We start from the raw sequence: 18,066 nt of genomic DNA, 5'->3' as shown, positions 1-18,066 counted from the left end.
TCCAAGTCAGAAGTGAATCTGAAGTGAGGTGAAATCACTCTGTTATATATTGTAAAAAACACTGGATTCTAGGACGTCTCTGCACCCTGCTGCGCAAGAGAGGACTGCTGATACTGTCCTTAGCTGTGCAGCCTACAGTATGTTTGTTCATCCGGACAGATAACAATCATAAATCATAAAAGCAAGTCTGTTTAATATCAGAATAAATCTACATATGCATTTTTGAGCGAGTTCTCCTAGTGAAAGGGCAGAATTTACAGTTATCATCCCATACCTACTATGTAATCAGTCCTTCATTAAAGTGAATCAGACTCATACAGTGGCTGCAGTTCACAGAGTCTGCAACAAACCCGTGTTCTTCTGTTTTATTTAATATTCTTATTAAATATATATATATTTTTTACTCTTTTATCTAGGTTCATTTGCATCTGCAGGTATCTACCTGATTAGCTTACAGCTACACCTGGTCTATTTCTGAATAAGGCACAACACAAGGCACCCAGTCAAAATCACATTGGTCTTTTACAGTCTTGGAGTTTATCTTGGGCTCCTGAGGTAGGCAAACGCTCTTAGACGTTATAGTGTGTGTGTGTGGGCAGGTTTTTGTTCTTCAATACAACTTCATGAAAACAACAGAGGAGCCATTTTTAATTATAGCACAACCACCCATACACACACACACACACACACACATTGCAGCTGCTCCTGGAGTCTGCAAATGTGCTCTCTGTGCACGTACAGTACAACCAGTTCATTACTCTCATGCAGCGCCCCCTTAATACAACAAACTAAAACCCAGTCACAATTACTGGGTATGATGGAAACAGCCATTTCATGTCAAATCACCTGAAGAGAGGATGTCTCATTTCCACCCACTACACACCTCAGACTTGCAGTATGAACTGACAGAAAGAGGGTTTACTGTGAGCTTTAAGCTGCTGTTGTGAGTCCTCTGACATTTCCATGTGCTGAAGACCAGGCTGCCTCACTTATCTTTTCTAAGCTAATAGACCCTATTATTAGCATAAACCTATAAAGCAGCTTTTGGTTCACAGATTCCAGGAAAAGCATCTACCCGTATGGATTACACACACACACACATATGACAGTGGAGGCTACTGAACAAACGCCAGAACAATTATCTATTCATATCTAAACCCTAAAGGCCCTCAAACCCTCAACAAAGGTCATATATTAGTTTCACAGCAGCTACTATTATAATTTGCAGTTTCTACTGATTGTTGTTTGCAGTATGCAGCTGTAGTATGTATTATGCACTATTATGTAGTGTGCATCTGTAGTATTCAGTGTACTTTATTATGTAGTATGCACTAATGTGTAGTATGTGGTATGCACTATTACCTAGAATGTAAGGTGCTTCTTTAGTATGTAATATGCATTAGGTCATATGTAGTGTGCACTATTATGTAGCATGTGGGGTGTTTCATTCATATGTAGTATGCTTGACTGTGTAGTATGCATCTGGAATGTGTGGTATGCATTGTTATGTACTATACAGTGTGCATCTGTATAATTCAGTGTGCAGTGTTATGTGGTATGGCTTCACCTTGATTTATTTATATTATATTATTCATATTATTATACCATTTGGTAATAATTTAAGGCTACACAAATTTGATTAATTAATTCGTGTTTCATGAAACTCAAAATAAAAACAGTAGAGTTGTTTTGCTGAAACAAGAGATACTCTGAAGAATGACTCCAATATTGCCAACCAGTTCAATGGAGCTAAAATGTCATGTGAAGCAGGAAGGCTGGGGTTTCCATTAGTCCTACTGGCCTATTTTTCTAATCTGATTGGACGCTATTGAGAAACAGTTTAAAAGGAAAGGAGAGATTCTGATGACCTTGGTGTGATATGATTGAGAAATTGGACAAAGAAGCACTAAACAGAATTTTATAGAAGTCAGTAAATTGTGTTTAAATGTTTAAAACAATAGGCCTGAATGAAAAGACAGAATTAAGCTATTAGTGTTAATCACGTGTTCAGGATACCAGAGCTGAGAACGGCATATACTACCACACTTACCATTTGTGAACCGACTGTGAAGCTCAGCATTTTAATTATGTTACTTTTATTTATTTATTTTTAATTCTGTCATTCGTATGATTTTGCAGATGAAACTGCAGTTCTAGTATAATTTACACTTAGTCTCATTGCTAGTTTAAATCAGAAGATTTTTTAAAGAAAACACTTTTTTTTATTCTTTTTTTTTTACTTTAACCCCTTAAAAAAGCCTAGGGACCGTTTGCGGGCCAAGGTGTTATTAGAAACTTCTATTACCAAAGAATAGCCCCACCAGTTTTGTGTACTTCTGCCATCTCTGCAGAATAAAAGGAGTTCAAAAGAAAACTCAAGCAAGGGGAATTTGCTGAAAAATCCTGAAGTATTTGATATCAGCAAATAGGTTCAACCTTTTTCACAGCAAAAATTGTATGTTCTTGTGGGCTGCTTTTTAGCTCTTCGGGTGGTTCTCACTGGAGACACACTGATGCAGGTACACCTGTACCATTACACTATGTTTATTTCTCACATTCAAAAATTAAGGTTAACAAGTGGCTCAGCTCAAGAACAATGACACATACATACATATGCAAGGCCTCCATTCACATATCCAGCACAACAGAAAAGCTGCTCTTTGCTTCTATATATAACAAATATAGCATGAGGATTCTGGACATATGACCATGAAAAAATTGCACATCCTGTAGAGCAAGCCTGCTTTTTGAAGGAGGATATACAGTACAGAGCATATAGAAAGAATCGTGCAGCTCTATGTGCAGTTATGAATGTGTGTGTATGTTTAAAATTAGGGCATGTGAATTATGGCATGGTTCCAGTGCTTTTAAGATCATTTGAGGTAATGTCCCTGGGGGCTTGAGTTCTTATCATTGACAGGATGAGTGCACATTTTCCATTTCTGTAATCACTATTGCAGTTAAGAGAATATCTGCAGATGCTATAATCTTGTCTCTATGTTGAAACTAGAAAGGAGTTATGTGAGGTCATAAAATCAGATGACATTGTACAGATGAATTACTGGCTGCCCACTGGATGAAGCATAGAAAATCACTTAGACACTCAATCGGGGATGATTAATGTCGGGCGAATAGTGAATTACGTAAGTGAAAGCTCAGTTCATGTGGTTGGAAAAGCTCAAATATACACTCGCTCTTTTATCTGTGCAAATTTCCCTGTTTGTAATATATTTCACCCCCCTGATATCAGCTGAATAAACAGAATATAAAGAGGTGGGAGAAAGCTGAAAGCAATGTACATTTCTTTTTGAATTTTGTGTAAATTGAGTGAATATATTGCTTTATATATTTCTATTCTTATATATTTATTACTATACTATAACTTATTACTTTTAATATTTATTATCTACTTTTATATGTATGTACTTACTATATATTTTATAGTATTATTTGCTTATTATTGCATCTTATTTTATATCACTGCTGTCCGATGAAAAACATGTATCTCAAATTTTGTCTGTTTTTAGGTTTCTCCATAGTTTGAACCCTGTAGCTGCTCTGTACACTGTGTAAAACAATTAGGATGAATGGACCAATAGAAATGCTGTAAATTACGTGGAATAAACACTTATTTCACATTGACCTCAATTAAAAGCTAAGAACAGTTTTGCCTTGTCCTGTAAAGTCATCATTTTGGAGATATTTTTCATTGGACAGCGACGATATATTCTACCTTATAGTCAATGTTGTTGTTTCATGTGAACAGACAGTTATGGAAGCATTTCACTGCTAGTTGTACTGTGCATAATTACATACGTGGAAACCACACATATGAAAATGTGCTTTCTCTATTTCGATACAAAAGCGAACAATGTGTTTCACAGAATCTTCCTCAAGTCATATTTGGCAAATGACTTCTTATGCTTGTTATTTACAGCAACAACTGAAACCCATAATCTGCCACTGTCATTATCTCTGCTTCGCTGTCTGATTGCCTGTATGAAGAGATGCTATCAGAGAGGATGTGGAAAGAAGAGGCACCAAAGGAAGAAACAACGTTTTTCTATTTTTTTTTTTTACCTGTATCAGAAACTTTGACACAGAATGAATAGCCATCCAAACACATTAAGACTACAACAACAACACACAGCTTAGGTTTCATCGGCATAAATGCATCCTCCAGAAGGTAATGTAAGATTTTATAGCAGAAGAAGCTCCAAACTGGTCCACTTCTTTCCTAATAGCCAGTCACAGTTTCAACAATCCACCATGGAGCCTTATGTCTCAGCACTTACGCATGACGAATAGAGGAGACCCTCACTAAATTGGGATAGAGACGATGGTAGGCAGCTCTCCAATGGGGGGAGGGTTGTACTTTTCGACTCGCATGAGCCGACGCAGTATGTCATCTCTGTCCCTGGGCCAGCAGAAGACGTGTGTGTTCTGGAGCCACTTGGGAACATGGCACTGATGATGAAAGAGCTTTCGTTAGAATTAAGCCTGAATCTGACCATTAACATATACAACCGGTCTCACCTTCTCTTAATGCATAAACTGCAGGCTTATTCAGTTATTCTATAGTTATTATATAATCGAAGACATGTTACCTAGCAACTAGTATCCTTTATTCAATGGCTTTTAGAAAACTATTAATATATGTAGTCATGAGGGTCAGAAATGAACCAAGGAGTTCACCAAGGAGTTCATTTAGTAATAAAGCTCCCCATCAATGCTAAAACAGTCTGAAGTGTGGCAGTATTTGTTCCTGAGAGTTTTATGGTCATGTGACTAAACCGTTTGTTGCCTCCTCTCATGCAAATAAAAAACATCCACAATGCACGATATGTCTAAATAGCCAATAGAATGGGACTATAGAAGCCTAAGGTCATTCTGCCCAATGGCAAGCATCAGTTAGATGGGTATAAAGCCCCGAGCTGTAGATCGGTGTTCTCTGGAGTAATAGAGCTTTATCCAGTACTAGACCCCATGCTCTTGTGGTGGAATGCTATCAAATCCTCATAGTAATGTGCCTAGATCTAGTGGTAAGGCTTCTAAAAACACATGGATGTTGGACAGGCCCGATAGCCAGGCAGTGCAAACGCTGTGGAAGATGTTTGACAAGGCCTGTAGCCGACTCAAGTTTGCTAAACTTTATTATGACACTATTCTAGTACTAAATGTAGATATGGTTTCTGCCTTTTTTGGAACTGGAAATGTAAAGGCCCAGGGAACTATGGAGCCGATCAGCGACTTTGTGCCACCAGAACGGTTACCCTCCGTGCTCAGAACTGTTTGGCTCTGCAGATATCAATTATAATACATCATTTCATCATTTTGTTTTACTTCCACACTGTAAGTCTAGTCTTGAAAGCTGTGGTTCTTTTCCTGGCTTTAAAAACTCAAAACACAAATTACTAATAAAACAACAGGGCTTGAGTGACAACAGGACTCAAAGCCCTAACTTGGATGACTGAAGCAGCAATTAATTATGAGCATATGTTGTTTTTGTAGTGTGAAGTTTCTTACTTTTTAAACTTTTTTTTAAAACTGACAGCAGAAGTACCGGTGACTAAAGTTCCAGTAGTTTTTATAAAGAAGCTGATTTTGATCTGGTTGTATTTCATGATATACTTGTTTGACTGATAAATAATGACTGGGCTCACTGACATTAAATTCTTTTCTAAAGAAACATCCTATTTCATCTGAAAAAAGACTTTAATTGCCTTTCTTTCTCATAAAATGAAGACACCTGCTCATTCATTGTTTCTTCTGAAATCAAGGATATAAAAAAAAGAGTCGATGCTGTTGTTGTTGGAGTAACTGTCTAGATACATTCGGCCACAAGAGCATTAGTGAGGTCAGGATGTTGGATGATAACTTCCCCACCCCATCCCAAACTCCCCAACTCATCCTAGAAGTACTGGATGGAGCACCATCATTCCAGAGAACACAGTTCAACTGCTCCACAGCTCAATGCTAGTCAGCCCACGCCTGGCATTAGGCATGGTGCCAATAGGTGTATGTTTATCTGCTCCAGGGAGACCTATTATTATTGGCAGCTCTTCTGTACTAGAAAAGGCATGTGCGCATTTACATGTGTGTGTCAGCAATGGGTGAAACATAAAACCTGTATTTAAGTAAAGAAAGATTGATTAATGAATCTTACTTTCTTGGCACCGGGAAACAGTACAGGAATGAACCTGAAATTCTTGCAACCGTTCTGGATGAATTCATTCTGCAACTGAAAGGCAAACACAGCTGAGTAAAGCCTATGAACTGGTGTACCACAGAAAGTGAGATTTGCTCACAAGAGTGTTTAAAAGGCATTAGTAAATACAAACACACACACCTGCTTGTGGATATAAACAGTATTGAGTGTTTCATCATTTTCCATGAATAGTGAAGCATCAGTCACAATCTCATAGTACTTTGGACTGATGATGATAATGATCAGGTAGTCTTTCTGAAAGAAAAAGCAAAGATGTGAGACTCATTGAGTAACAGAAACCACAACACAATTTTGTTTCAAAACAAATATAAATGAAGTCCTCTACACTACCTGAAGTGATGCCTGTTTGTGTATGTGTGTGTGATTTTCATCACCCTTCAATTTCTTTAGACTCTGGCAACAGTGTAGACTGTCTGGAATTGTATCCACTATTTTCGCTATATCCACTATATTCCTTTTTTAACACTTAAAATAATTCTCTGGACGAGAGTTGTTTTACAAGGAGAGGGGGGTAATGTAATTTTGCCATAGGGTATCAGTAATGTTTATGACTGATTAATAAGAAGTATCATGCAGAAAAAAGAAAGATCCAGAGATCACATGCCTTCATTACATCTACATCTAGACTGCTCTACCCTCGAAATCCCTTTGTCCTCTATACAGTACATTCAAAACTCTGCAGCTAAAACCTCTGAACCTACAAAGAAATCCGCTCACATCACGCCAATCCTTTAAACTGTCCACCAGTAAAAGAATACACGCATTACAAAATCCTTCAAAATTCAACAAAATCCTTCAAAGCTCTGCATGGACTTTGTTTATACACTATTAGGCACATAAGTACTGGGACACCTGCTCATTCAGCATTTATTCCATTTCTTCAGAATTAAAGGGTATTAAAAAAAGAGTTTATCCTGCTGTCATCCACAGCCTAAACCGGGAGTCAGAGGACCTTCCTTTAAGAGACGAATCATACACTACATGTTCAAATGTTTGTGGACATCCCTTCTGATAAATGCATTCAGCTACTTTAAGTCGCTGACAAAGATGTGCAAAGGCACATACACACAGCTTGTCTAGTCCCTGTAGAGAAGCACTGCCAATAGAATAGGACTCTCTGGAGAAGATAAACATAAAGCTACTGACATCATGTCTAATGCCAGGTGTGGGCTAGAGAGGTATAAACCCCCCAGCATTGAGGTGTGGAGCAGTGGAACTGTGTTCTTTGGAATGATGGAGCTCCGTCCAATACTGTAGGGATGATCTGAGAAGTTGGGGATGTGGTGGGGTTAGGATCCCCTAACATCCTGACCTAACTAACACAAAAGCAGGGTCAACTACTATTTAATTCCCTTGAGTTCAGAAAAAAACAATGAATGAACAGGTGTCCCAATACTTTTGTCCATATAGTGTACTTTTACAACACAACACATTTAATTTAAAGGTAATTTTAATTTTCCTAGCCATCTACCTACATGTCATTAGCATTGTTGTTAGACAGCCAGTAGTTAACATCACTGCATGAGGTCTTAATTTGGACAACTATGAATACAGGTAAATTGCAATGTTTAAATGTTTAATCGTAAATTGTAAATATGAAATAGCAATTTACAGAAGAGTGAAATATCTCAATCCGAGCACAGGCTGTATAGTGAGTCAGTGACTCTAGACGAACAGCTTGTAAGAGAAGTAAAATAAAAGAAGGTCTTACCTCAGCGATGTACCTCTCCATGAAGTCAATTTTACTTATGCTTCTAAACTGTTGTTCAAACATGTCAATCTAGAAACAAAGAGCACAGGCAGGGGTTTGGATATCCACAGTTACTGAGAAGAACCAAATGTCTCTATTTTCTCTTGCAGGAGATCAGTCCAGAAGGTCTATTAGATCAATGATGGCATCTTTAAAATGTCTGCTCTCGTCCCATGAAAGTGCCCTCAAGTATAAGACTGATCTGGAATCCTTCATTACTCAGTTTCATACAGTGAAGTGTACAGTTCTCTCTCTTACGTGAGTGTAGAAGCCGTTGTGTCTCAGCAGAGCGACAAAATTGATGACCTCTTTAACATGTTTGTCATTGTCAGCTTCATAAGTGACAAACACCTTCCCTGCAGCAGGAGACAGCCATGAAATATGAAAAATAAGAAACACACACAAGGTACAAGTGCATTCACAATCCATCTTTATGTCAGACAACACTCTAAACAATAAAGGTGCTGCAAAGGGGTTGGGCGATTCCAGAGAAGAGCAGGTTTGGTTTCATAAAGGACTGTTTTTGTAAATGAGCAGTGGGTTTGGAGAACATGTAACTTGGTAAAGAATCTGTACACCAACTTCTTTAAACCTTCAAAAGGTTCTTCCCACTCCACCTCTGTTACAACAATAATTCTTAATGGGACCAAAAACGGTTCATCTACGGTATCATGCAAAGAATCCTTTGCAGCACGCATATTTTTAGGAGTGTATGCAAGTAAATGGAAAAAGTCTTGGTCAATAATTGGTCTGTTTACGCTTTCAAACGTCTGAGTTATGTGTTCTGTTTTTAGATGCCATGTAATTTGATGGCTGAAATAAAAATAATGTTTCATTGACTTTCTGCTTCTGAAAATGCTGACAAAAAACACTTACAGCTCTGGAGAGATAATGAGAGAATTTAATTGAATAATGAATGCCGAAATGACACATCCAAACACACAAATAGCCTGACACCTTGACAAAGCACACAAACACACACACACACACAGTCTGGCATACACCAGATGTACAGTATACTATAGTGGAAAAGTGAAAGCTATCCAATACAACAGTACTGCCTTGTGAAATACATGGTTTAACACCATTGTATGTTCTTAAATTACACAGATTAAGAATATATAGACATATAGATTTTGTTTTACTCAGGACAGTATAATACAACATTTTTTATTTCTGCAAAAAGTAAAAAAGACTAAAAATAAAAATAGTATTATAATATAAATTATAAATATCTGCCCTTGTCCCATCACAGTGCCCTCAAGTATAAGACTATACTATTTTTTTAAGTATTAAAAATATTAAAACATTCATATCAAACTTCTAAGGAATTACAGGTCTCTCTTGCATTGAGTAATGTCACTGTTCAATGTTCATGCCGTCTGGCAAACACTGGACAAGGACAGCGTACATGGCAGGATAGCAAGGAAGAAGCCACTACTCTTCAAAAAGACCCTCATCCCAACTGTTAAACATGGGGGTGGCAGCATGACACAAACCCTAAGCACACAATAAATAAAAAAAAAGATATGGTTAAAGCTAAAGAAATTAAATACTTCGGAATGTCTATGTCAACGTCCAGACCTAGCTTAGAATTCATTCAACCCTTGTGCAGGACTGATCTGACTGCAATCACATTATATTTTATTATATATTCAATTTATGTAACTCAATATTTTCACAAAAAAAAAAAAATAATAAAAAATAAAAATAACCAGGGATGACTCACTCTGCTCCAGAGAGAGGGGCGATGTGCTTGGAACACTCTTTGGCTGAGGCTGAACAGACGGGTGCCTGCTTTCACACAATCAGAATAATCACACCAACAAACCAATAACCACTTTCACTCTCCAAGTCATTTTCCTCTTTATTGCTGATTAAAAACTAACTTCACACTCAAAACCTGAAAAACATTACCTATGAATTAGCTCTGGATCTGGCTGTTTGGGACCTGAGCGGGAGGGGGGAGGAGAATAAACAGACAGAATTAGAAACACAGTGCTGTGCTCTTCTACACAGTTATCAGGCAAATCAAATGCAGTCTTAGTTGACATAGGAGCTTCAGTTTCAGATTCAGGGGGTTTTCTCCTAAAAGTCCACCACAAAGCTTGTCAGATGCTGCTCTTAGAGTTGGGCAACATGACAAAGTGTTACCTTTACTGTAATAATCTACATCAATACACTTTTCCTGGCAGTTTGTGGGTACTGTCAGTACTATCACAACACAAAAGACTGCATGTATCACAACACAATAAAGATTTATATCTATTACAAAGAACCTGTAAACAACAACAGCAACAGTAACAAATAACTGACTGATTGATTACTATAATAATAGCTATAATAATATAATAATACCCCCATTCCTTCTTAAACAGTTCATTTTTCCAAAAACTGAGTAATGTGAATGATGCTATAAGACACTGCATTTAAATCAGTCCAGAGCTTAAGGACAGCTACTTAACAGGGGGGAAAGTGTTTGTCCAAAGAACTACATATGATATGAAAACTAAAAATAAAAAGAGGATCTAGGGACAAGATGAGTCAAAGCCAAAATCTGCCTCGAGGGCAACATTTGTTTTCAGCTCAACCCTTTTAAGGGACCTGTTTAAATGTAATGATCTGGCATCAAATAAGTCAAAGCACTTTCTGCCCCCACTTGTCAGATACTTGTCATTTATCAGCATGTTGTCTCTGTCACACAAAAACCTTGTTTCTCAATTTCATAACTTTTTGACATCATTTGAATCTGGCAGCAGTTCTTTACACTGTGTCACAATTCCAGGATAAATGGACTAAGGCTGCTAAATGACTTAGATTAAAGTATTTTGAAGTTGTTGTTTTGAAGAAGGGACAAAAGGTTTTTGTCCAACAACGATACAGAACACTAATTTCTGAAGGTCGTAACTTCTTTACCATGCCCCATTCCTTTTCCTTAATCAAATAAACTTTCTAATATGTATATCTGGGTATAGTGGTATCTATAAAAAAATCCTGTAAAGTTGACTAAATACTCCAGAGATTAATTATTATTAATTATTATGCAGGTAAGGTGTTCCTAAAGTTGTGCCAGTAAGTTCCGTGCAGACAGTTGAGAAAAGCTATAAATTCATCAGTTAAGATGAATATAATAATAAAATTATAATAGTAAAAATAAAACACTGCACTTGTGGACATGTGTTTACCTGCTGTTCTGGAGCAAAACAATGCAACACTCATATATTCCTTAAATAAAGATATATATATATATATATATATATATATATATATCAGTTGTAGCATTGTCATGGGCAAAAGACAAGACTTAACCAATGTCCAAAGGGTGTAAAAGGATCCTGGGCAAAAAGTGGTAATGAGCTGTTCTTCAAACTAGCTCACAAAACATCCACTACTTCCTTCAAAAGAGGACATTCTTGTTGCATTGTACTGTATTTACGTTTACTTTGATCAATTGTAATGATTTATGGTGCTTTACTGTAAATATACAAAGAAAAACTTACATGAAGATGAACATGGCACATGGTTCTGCACCGCATAATGGAGCCTCTGATTTTCCCAGTAGGTGTCCAGTGGACCCTGACCACAACAGGCCGGTCTGTGTGAAGGGCATGGGCATGGAGGTGGGTAGTAACTGTGCTGAGCTAATGCAGTAGGAATGGAGTGCAGCGAATGGGGCTGTTCCAAACTGCTTCCACCTGGACTGTGTCCGTCCGGAAGAAAACGGGAACTATAGGCCTCGCTCTGGTAACCACTGAAATCTCCAGATACTACGCAGGATGGACGGCTGCCATTGGAGAATCCCCTCAACACGCTGTTGTATGAGCTTGGGTTGAGCCAGTCCTCTTTCTGGGGCTCTAGGGTACTGAAACAGCCCTCAGCCTGGCTGGGGAAGGGAGTCTGGGGGCTGTAGCCTGCTGGGAGACCCAAGGGAGGCTGATAGGGAGTGTAGCTGGACCAGGTGTCGCTGCTCATGCTGCTGCAGAAGTCAGAAAAAGGCGATGATCTCCTTTGAGGGGGCTCGTTGCTAGGCAACATGGGGTCAGCAGGTGAAGGCTTGGGGTCGGCCCGAGGGCTAACACTGCTGGCCTCAGGAACAGAGTCTGAGTCTGAAAGGGCGTCCTCGGCATTGATTTTACTCATAGTTTCGCCGTTCTCTTCTGGGAAATTGAGTGACTGAAAATTACAGCTGACAGAGAAATGTTCTTTAGGACTGACAAGAAAATTGCTGTGAGCACAATCAATCAATACAACTGAGAAACAGCATTCACTCCAGCAAAGGCCCTAGGGACCTGTAATGGATGTAAACAACACACTTTGTTCTTGAGTTAAAATTCTGAGTTCCACATCCATTTGCTAGCTGCAATGATGACACGGTCGCAAGCAAGCATGCTTTAAAAGGCTTACGGATAATCAGTCACAACTACTATGCTAAAAGCAAGCTGAACATGGCCAGATTAAATCAACAGACTGTACCTGTAGGATGGTGCTGGTGAGCAGTGCAGACTGTGCAGCATCATTCTGTCAGGGGCAGAAGTGTCAGTGCCATCTCAAGGCCCCAGGAGGTACATGGACCTACAAATGTCCTTAAAATGTTAATTGCAACACTGGCTTCAGTATTGATACAATATATGGACATAAATATTGGGACACCTGCTCATTCGTTGTTTGTTCTGAAATCATGGGTATATAATAGAAAATAATGCAAAACAGTTTTTGCAGTTGGAGTAACTGCCTCTACTGTCCAGGGAACAGCTCTCTACTAAATTTTGGAGCATTCCAGAGAACACAGTCCCACTGCTCCACAGCTCAATGCCGGAGGGCTTTCTACCCTTCTAGCCTATGCTTGGCATCTTTATCTGCTCCAGAGAGTCTATCTGCTTCTATTACCAATACGTCTCTACAGAGACTAGACAAGCTGTGAGTGTGCATTTGCACATCTTTGTTCAGCGATGGGTGCAGCTAAACGCGGCCGAATGCACTGATTAGAAGGGGTGTCCACAAACATTGGCCATATAGCGTATAAGCACTCCAAAAGTTTTTGATAAATATGCTAGTACTGAGGCATATTCGTTATAACCAGATGCACAATTATACTGTATTGGACCTATCACAGTACATCAGTACCCCATCAGCTGTGGTCCAAACACTCATCATGGACATGAATGTAATGGTGATATTGGGTTTTCTGTGATTTATTTGAACTGTTTGAACTGTAATCTAAAAGTAAAATAAAATAGAAAATAAAATAAAATAGAAATTGAATCAAAATAAATTGTACAAAGTAAAAAAAATCAACATCAACACATCAAAATTAATATTAATAATTGTTAGCTGCTGGCAGTTTCTCTGTGCCCACTTTAAAAAGGGTGTGTTTTTCAGCACTAATTGGATTGACCGACACTTTGAGGGATCTAAGACACAAGTCAGAAATGTCACTTACAGCTTGTTTACACCTGGCATTAATATGCATTTCTGGTGACAGAATGAAAAGCCAGGTGTAAACACACCCAAGCCTCAATCCATGATTGGATTACGATCAAAGCTGTTACAGGAATGTGAGAACCATCTATTTTCCGCCCGGTTGTAGAACCTCCACAATAAACAATCTCCAGGAGCGGGACAATTTTGATGAGAAGCCATTGTTTTCCGGAAATAAAATGTTAATGATGTTCATGTTGGTAAGCTTTTTTTTATTTTGTTACATGTGAAAGTAAAATGGGATCTCATCTGCTCACACTGGGGAAGCATTTAAAAGACAAGTGTAAACAGAATCTGGTCAAAGTAAATCCAAATACTATCCAGATACAAAACGCATGTTAATGCCAGATGTAAACATGCTCATACCGGCTCGTCGGTTCACACAATTCTATGTTCAATTCTAGCACATTATGAACTGTAGTCACGTTACCAAGGTCTGTAGGCAGACTCAGCCTGTCACTCTCAGCTGAGAGGAAATTAGTTTGCATGGTCAGGAAAAACCCAGCGTTACCGAAAGTGTCTGGTCAAGCTGCATCTTGCAAAGGCACATTTAACCAAATATGTTGTGTGCTGTATGTATATTTTTGATCCTGTATGAATATTTTTGGGTCTATAGGTATTCATTTTTAATTTAGTGATTCTGATATCTATTAGTTTAGGTTCAGATTTTTCAACACAATGCAAAATACACTTTGTCGGCACATTTCTATTGTAGCTGTGTCCTTTTTATAGCACAGTTTAGATGTGAGAGTGTAAACCATCTTAACTCGGGTGCCTTAGCCACATTTAAGAAAGGGTAAAACTGTGAAGAGCTCAGCAGTGTGGAAACACCAAAATGAAACTTTGACAAAGACAAAGGCAGTGTGCCAAATATGCTACTTGACACTGAAGGTACTCGCCCACAGAGGTATAGCACACTGTAAAACCACTTGAATAATGGATATAATGAGATACTTTGTGAGCAAACTAGCATGTGTTGGACAGTCATCAACAAAGTTGTTCTTATCTGCTGTTTATGTAGTAACGTTACATATGATAAAAATGTAAACGCAACTGAGCTGATAGCAATTCAATGTGAAGAGGAGACGAGATGAGACTTGTGTGCTAGTACAAAACTGGGGACGCTACCCACTAAAGTGGTATTCGCAGCCAGATGCTGCCTTTGTGTAGAGCATGTTTTCTTAAATGCCGCTACAAGAACTAGACTAAAAAATCTTCCTCACATGAAGGGAGTCAAAGGATAGTCAAAGGAAACTTGTAACTGGGTTGCTTTGTTTTTCTCAGCCTCATTTTCTATGAAATTAAATCTATTATATTTAGTGGCTTACTTGCATGCGATTCTCAGAGGAATCCATTTAAATCGAGGTTTTTCAGTGCTTCTTTATTAAGGCATTGGTTCTACGACAACTCAAAGAGCCATCTGAATGCTTACACTGTTCTCCTTTATGGTGGAGGACCTCTTGCATCAAGGAATAATACAATGTTGAACTGAATATCAGCATTTTTTGTATGCTGTTGCCTTTGTAATGCTAATCCAGGTAGATGTAGTTTCAAGTTCTACATGTCACGCAGCCTGTCTCTGATAAAGAGTATCAGAAAAATAAAAGCCTACCTTTACTTTTTTAGTAAAAAGCAATCATCACTCTGGCGAGTTAAACCTGATGAGTGAGCAGTACTGAGGGTATTTTTCTCCTGACTGACTTATATTTGTGGTGTAGCTATTGGTACAGGTCACAACGTCGTGGGAAACCACCTTAATCCTGTGGAAAGTCATTCGTGACATTACGTGATATAAACGTGCCAGCCGCAGAACCAGAGCAACAACATACACAGTTTCAGCAGGAGCCAGAGCTTAATCATCAGGATCAGCATACAGGTTCTTTGGCCTTCAGTAAAAAAAGAGAGTAGTGGAATGAGAAAGGCATGTGATACTGTGTGCGAGAGCAAATGTGATAGGAAAGAGGGAAAGAGAACAACACACAGCAGGTAATAATTAGTGCTGGGTTTCAAACTCTTATGATACTGAATGATCGACTTCAATAGTACTGAAATGCTACAGCTTAAACCAGTAGTCTGTATTCAGCAGATTACTGAGCCAATGCATGTTCCAAAATATAGACTGGTGATTTGCTGATATAAAAACAGCAGCAGTTAGGGGTGGGCGATATGGTAAAAATATTACATCACACTATTTAAAGACAATTTAACAATAAACAGTATGTATTGTGATATTCTGACGTACAGACAAATTCTTAAAAACTGCTATTCAGATACTATCCCTGACTGACTACAGCGATTTCTATTCTGCTGCACTTCTAATTAACTCCAAGGCTTATTGCACACTAAGGCGTATTACTCAGTAACAGCACAGGGACTTCTGTACAAACTGGTGGGGCTATTCTCTGGTATTACACATTTGGAATGGCTGCAGGCCATAGGTTTCTGAGGGGTTAAACAAAACTAATTACTCTTTAAATTAAATGTAGGTCAGCGTTCTTTAGGCGCGGGCGATATCCACAGTGCGCTTAGAAAAGCAGCATATTGTGTATCATGATAACAAAATTGATCCCAATCTCAATGAAATATCGTCATATACTTAGCAAGTAGGATAAGTGATAGTAATACAATTCTTTACAATTCAAGTTTTAAATCCAGGTGATACGAGTACTGATACCTTAAGAAAAGTTCTCTTGCATATGTAAAAATGTGGACATTAAAATATATTTGAAAGAAGAAAGTAGTCATGTTGCTGTAAGCCTATGTGTGTGTTTAAGAAGCAGATACACAGATGGCAGTGTAACAATTTGGCACCAGCAGCTTGAAATTATGGACCCACTCTCCTTGTGTCTAGGGATGCATCGATCCAATACTAAGAAAATTAGCTGCATCAGGTATCAGATAATCAGTCTGATCAGAAGGACCGATCCATTCACAGAACCCGATTCCCGCACCTCCGGAACCAGGGATCAGAGTAACATACAGGCATCATGCACATATCACAGCAAACAGCAAGACTTCCCCTATCTAACCAGCATGGTGCCCTTGACCTGTCATCAACTATCAGCGAGTAATCCAGCTTGTCTTCCATATAAGGAGAGCCGAGAAGGGAGGAGCTGCTAGCTCCTCTTTAGTCTCACAGACTACGAATTTCAGAATAAAAGTCCTGAGCCCAGACAACACTGTGTCGAGGTCCACCACAGGTCCAGTTATTAATTTTAGCCAATTTGACCAATAAACAGAAAATGGGTTCATTAATATCTGTGTTCATTTGTTTTAGTTTTACACTAGTAACTTAGTAAAGTAATGATCACATCAATCCTGATGCCTTAAGTGTCTTAAGTGTCTCCCAGATGGTCAGTTATATGGTTAATGACAATGATATCGGCCGGCACGCAAAGTGCATGTATCGGTATCTGTATGGAACAGAAAAAGATGGATCGGTGCATCCCTTCTTGTGTCAACAGCCCAGGCTACTGCAACAGGTGGAGGTTGTGTAGTTGTGCTTTGGGCCTGTCATCACATCCCTTCACAGCCACAATTTAGCTGTAAATGTACCTGTATCTTCTAATGGCCACTTCTAGCATGATGCATCCATAACGTGGATCTGAATCCAACAGAACTCCTTTGGGATGTCTCAGAAGGGGAGACACAGAGCATGGAAGTTCTCCTAGAAATCTGAAGGAATTACATGTCATGAAGACTTGAGGGGAAAGGAGGCCCAAGTTTTAGTATTACCCTCTTAGTAAAATGCTCTATATAGATGTAAATTCAGACAGCACTCATACATACTCATTGCAATTTTCTGTAGAAACGTACACACCTATACAGCCTTTGTTTTTTTTTGTTAGTAGCATCTCAATTTATATGGATGATTTAATATTTGATGAAGTATCATATTTGACACATTAGATGGGGGTCGTTTAATAAAGGATCTGCATGTACTACAGTAGGCTGAAAGCTGTACCTCAGCTGTCAGTGCTGCACTGGGATTTCCACGCACTCAGCACTGTCTGACCGCAAGAGCTCAAAACTACAGGCTCGACCAACACCTCGCTTTAGCCTCGTGTCTGAGCGCACGTTGCTCTAAAAAAAAAAAGACCTACAGAGACATACAGCCACCGAACAGCTCACTAAAAGCAGCTCACTGGAACTTGAACACATACATGCGACTCATGGCGACACGCTACTGAACCGGAGCTGGCGGACTCACTCACCTCGCAGCTCCTCGGCACAGCAGCCAGCTACAGTCATCTGCTCAAAAACACGGTTGAACACAGACAGCTCCACACAGTTTCCAGCACCGATCGCTGAAAGGAAGCTGGATAGTGACTAAAACTGAGGCTACAGGTCGAAGTTTTTTATTTTGGAAGCTAAATGAAGCTAAGCTAAAACCCACAGGTGTGCAGTAGCGCCGGGTCTGGTGGAGGTTCAGACTTGTGTACTTTCAATAAGCGCACTCTGTAGGTCGGCCCGCCTACTGTTCTCACCCAAAAATCCCCAGCAGCTCAGGGTTCAGGACTCTTCTGTAGACTGTAAATAGAACAGTAGCACTTTCATCGACTGCTTTTACAGAGATTTCACTTTCCGGTACTGCTCCACAACATAACCT

At 39.0% G+C, this 18,066-nt stretch overlaps 1 protein-coding gene across 2 annotated transcripts; it reads right to left on the bottom strand.

The window, feature by feature from the left end:
• Positions 1-2,547: 2,547 nt before the first annotated feature.
• On the bottom strand, positions 2,548-17,866 carry traf3ip2l (TRAF3 interacting protein 2-like). Of its 2 annotated transcripts, XM_072683050.1 has the most exons (10): positions 17,672-17,866; positions 12,453-12,551; positions 11,480-12,165; positions 9,897-9,930; positions 9,709-9,773; positions 8,238-8,335; positions 7,941-8,009; positions 6,350-6,463; positions 6,167-6,241; positions 2,548-4,467 (listed from the first exon to the last, which is right to left on the bottom strand). In XM_072683050.1, exons 2-10 carry the CDS (start codon positions 12,494-12,496, stop codon positions 4,321-4,323), a joined length of 1,332 nt encoding a protein of 443 aa, XP_072539151.1. In that variant the 5' UTR covers positions 12,497-12,551; positions 17,672-17,866; the 3' UTR covers positions 2,548-4,320. The 2 variants fall into 2 exon arrangements, with proteins under 2 accessions (XP_072539151.1, XP_072539152.1); XM_072683051.1 differs by lacking the exon at positions 17,672-17,866 and having other exon boundaries at positions 11,480-12,136; positions 12,453-12,520.
• Between the last annotated feature and the right edge of the window lie 200 nt (positions 17,867-18,066).

Source organism: Salminus brasiliensis, chromosome 7, assembly GCF_030463535.1.
Source record: "Salminus brasiliensis chromosome 7, fSalBra1.hap2, whole genome shotgun sequence".
Lineage (NCBI taxonomy): Eukaryota > Metazoa > Chordata > Actinopteri > Characiformes > Bryconidae > Salminus > Salminus brasiliensis.
Note: the sequence above shows the minus strand (reverse complement) of the source record. Positions and strands in the feature narration are given on the sequence as shown.

Bases quoted from the DNA above. Each gene is read 5' to 3' on its own strand.
- traf3ip2l (XM_072683050.1), bottom strand. From the start codon at position 12,496: ATGATGCTGCACAGTCTGCACTGCTCACCAGCACCATCCTACAG. The intron at 8,010-8,237 runs GTAAGAGAGAGA...CTTTGTTTCTAG, and splicing joins ACAACGGCTTCTACACTCAC to ATTGACATGTTTGAACAACA. The intron at 6,464-7,940 runs GTAAGACCTTCT...TTTTTCTTTCAG, and splicing joins TGGAGAGGTACATCGCTGAG to AAAGACTACCTGATCATTAT.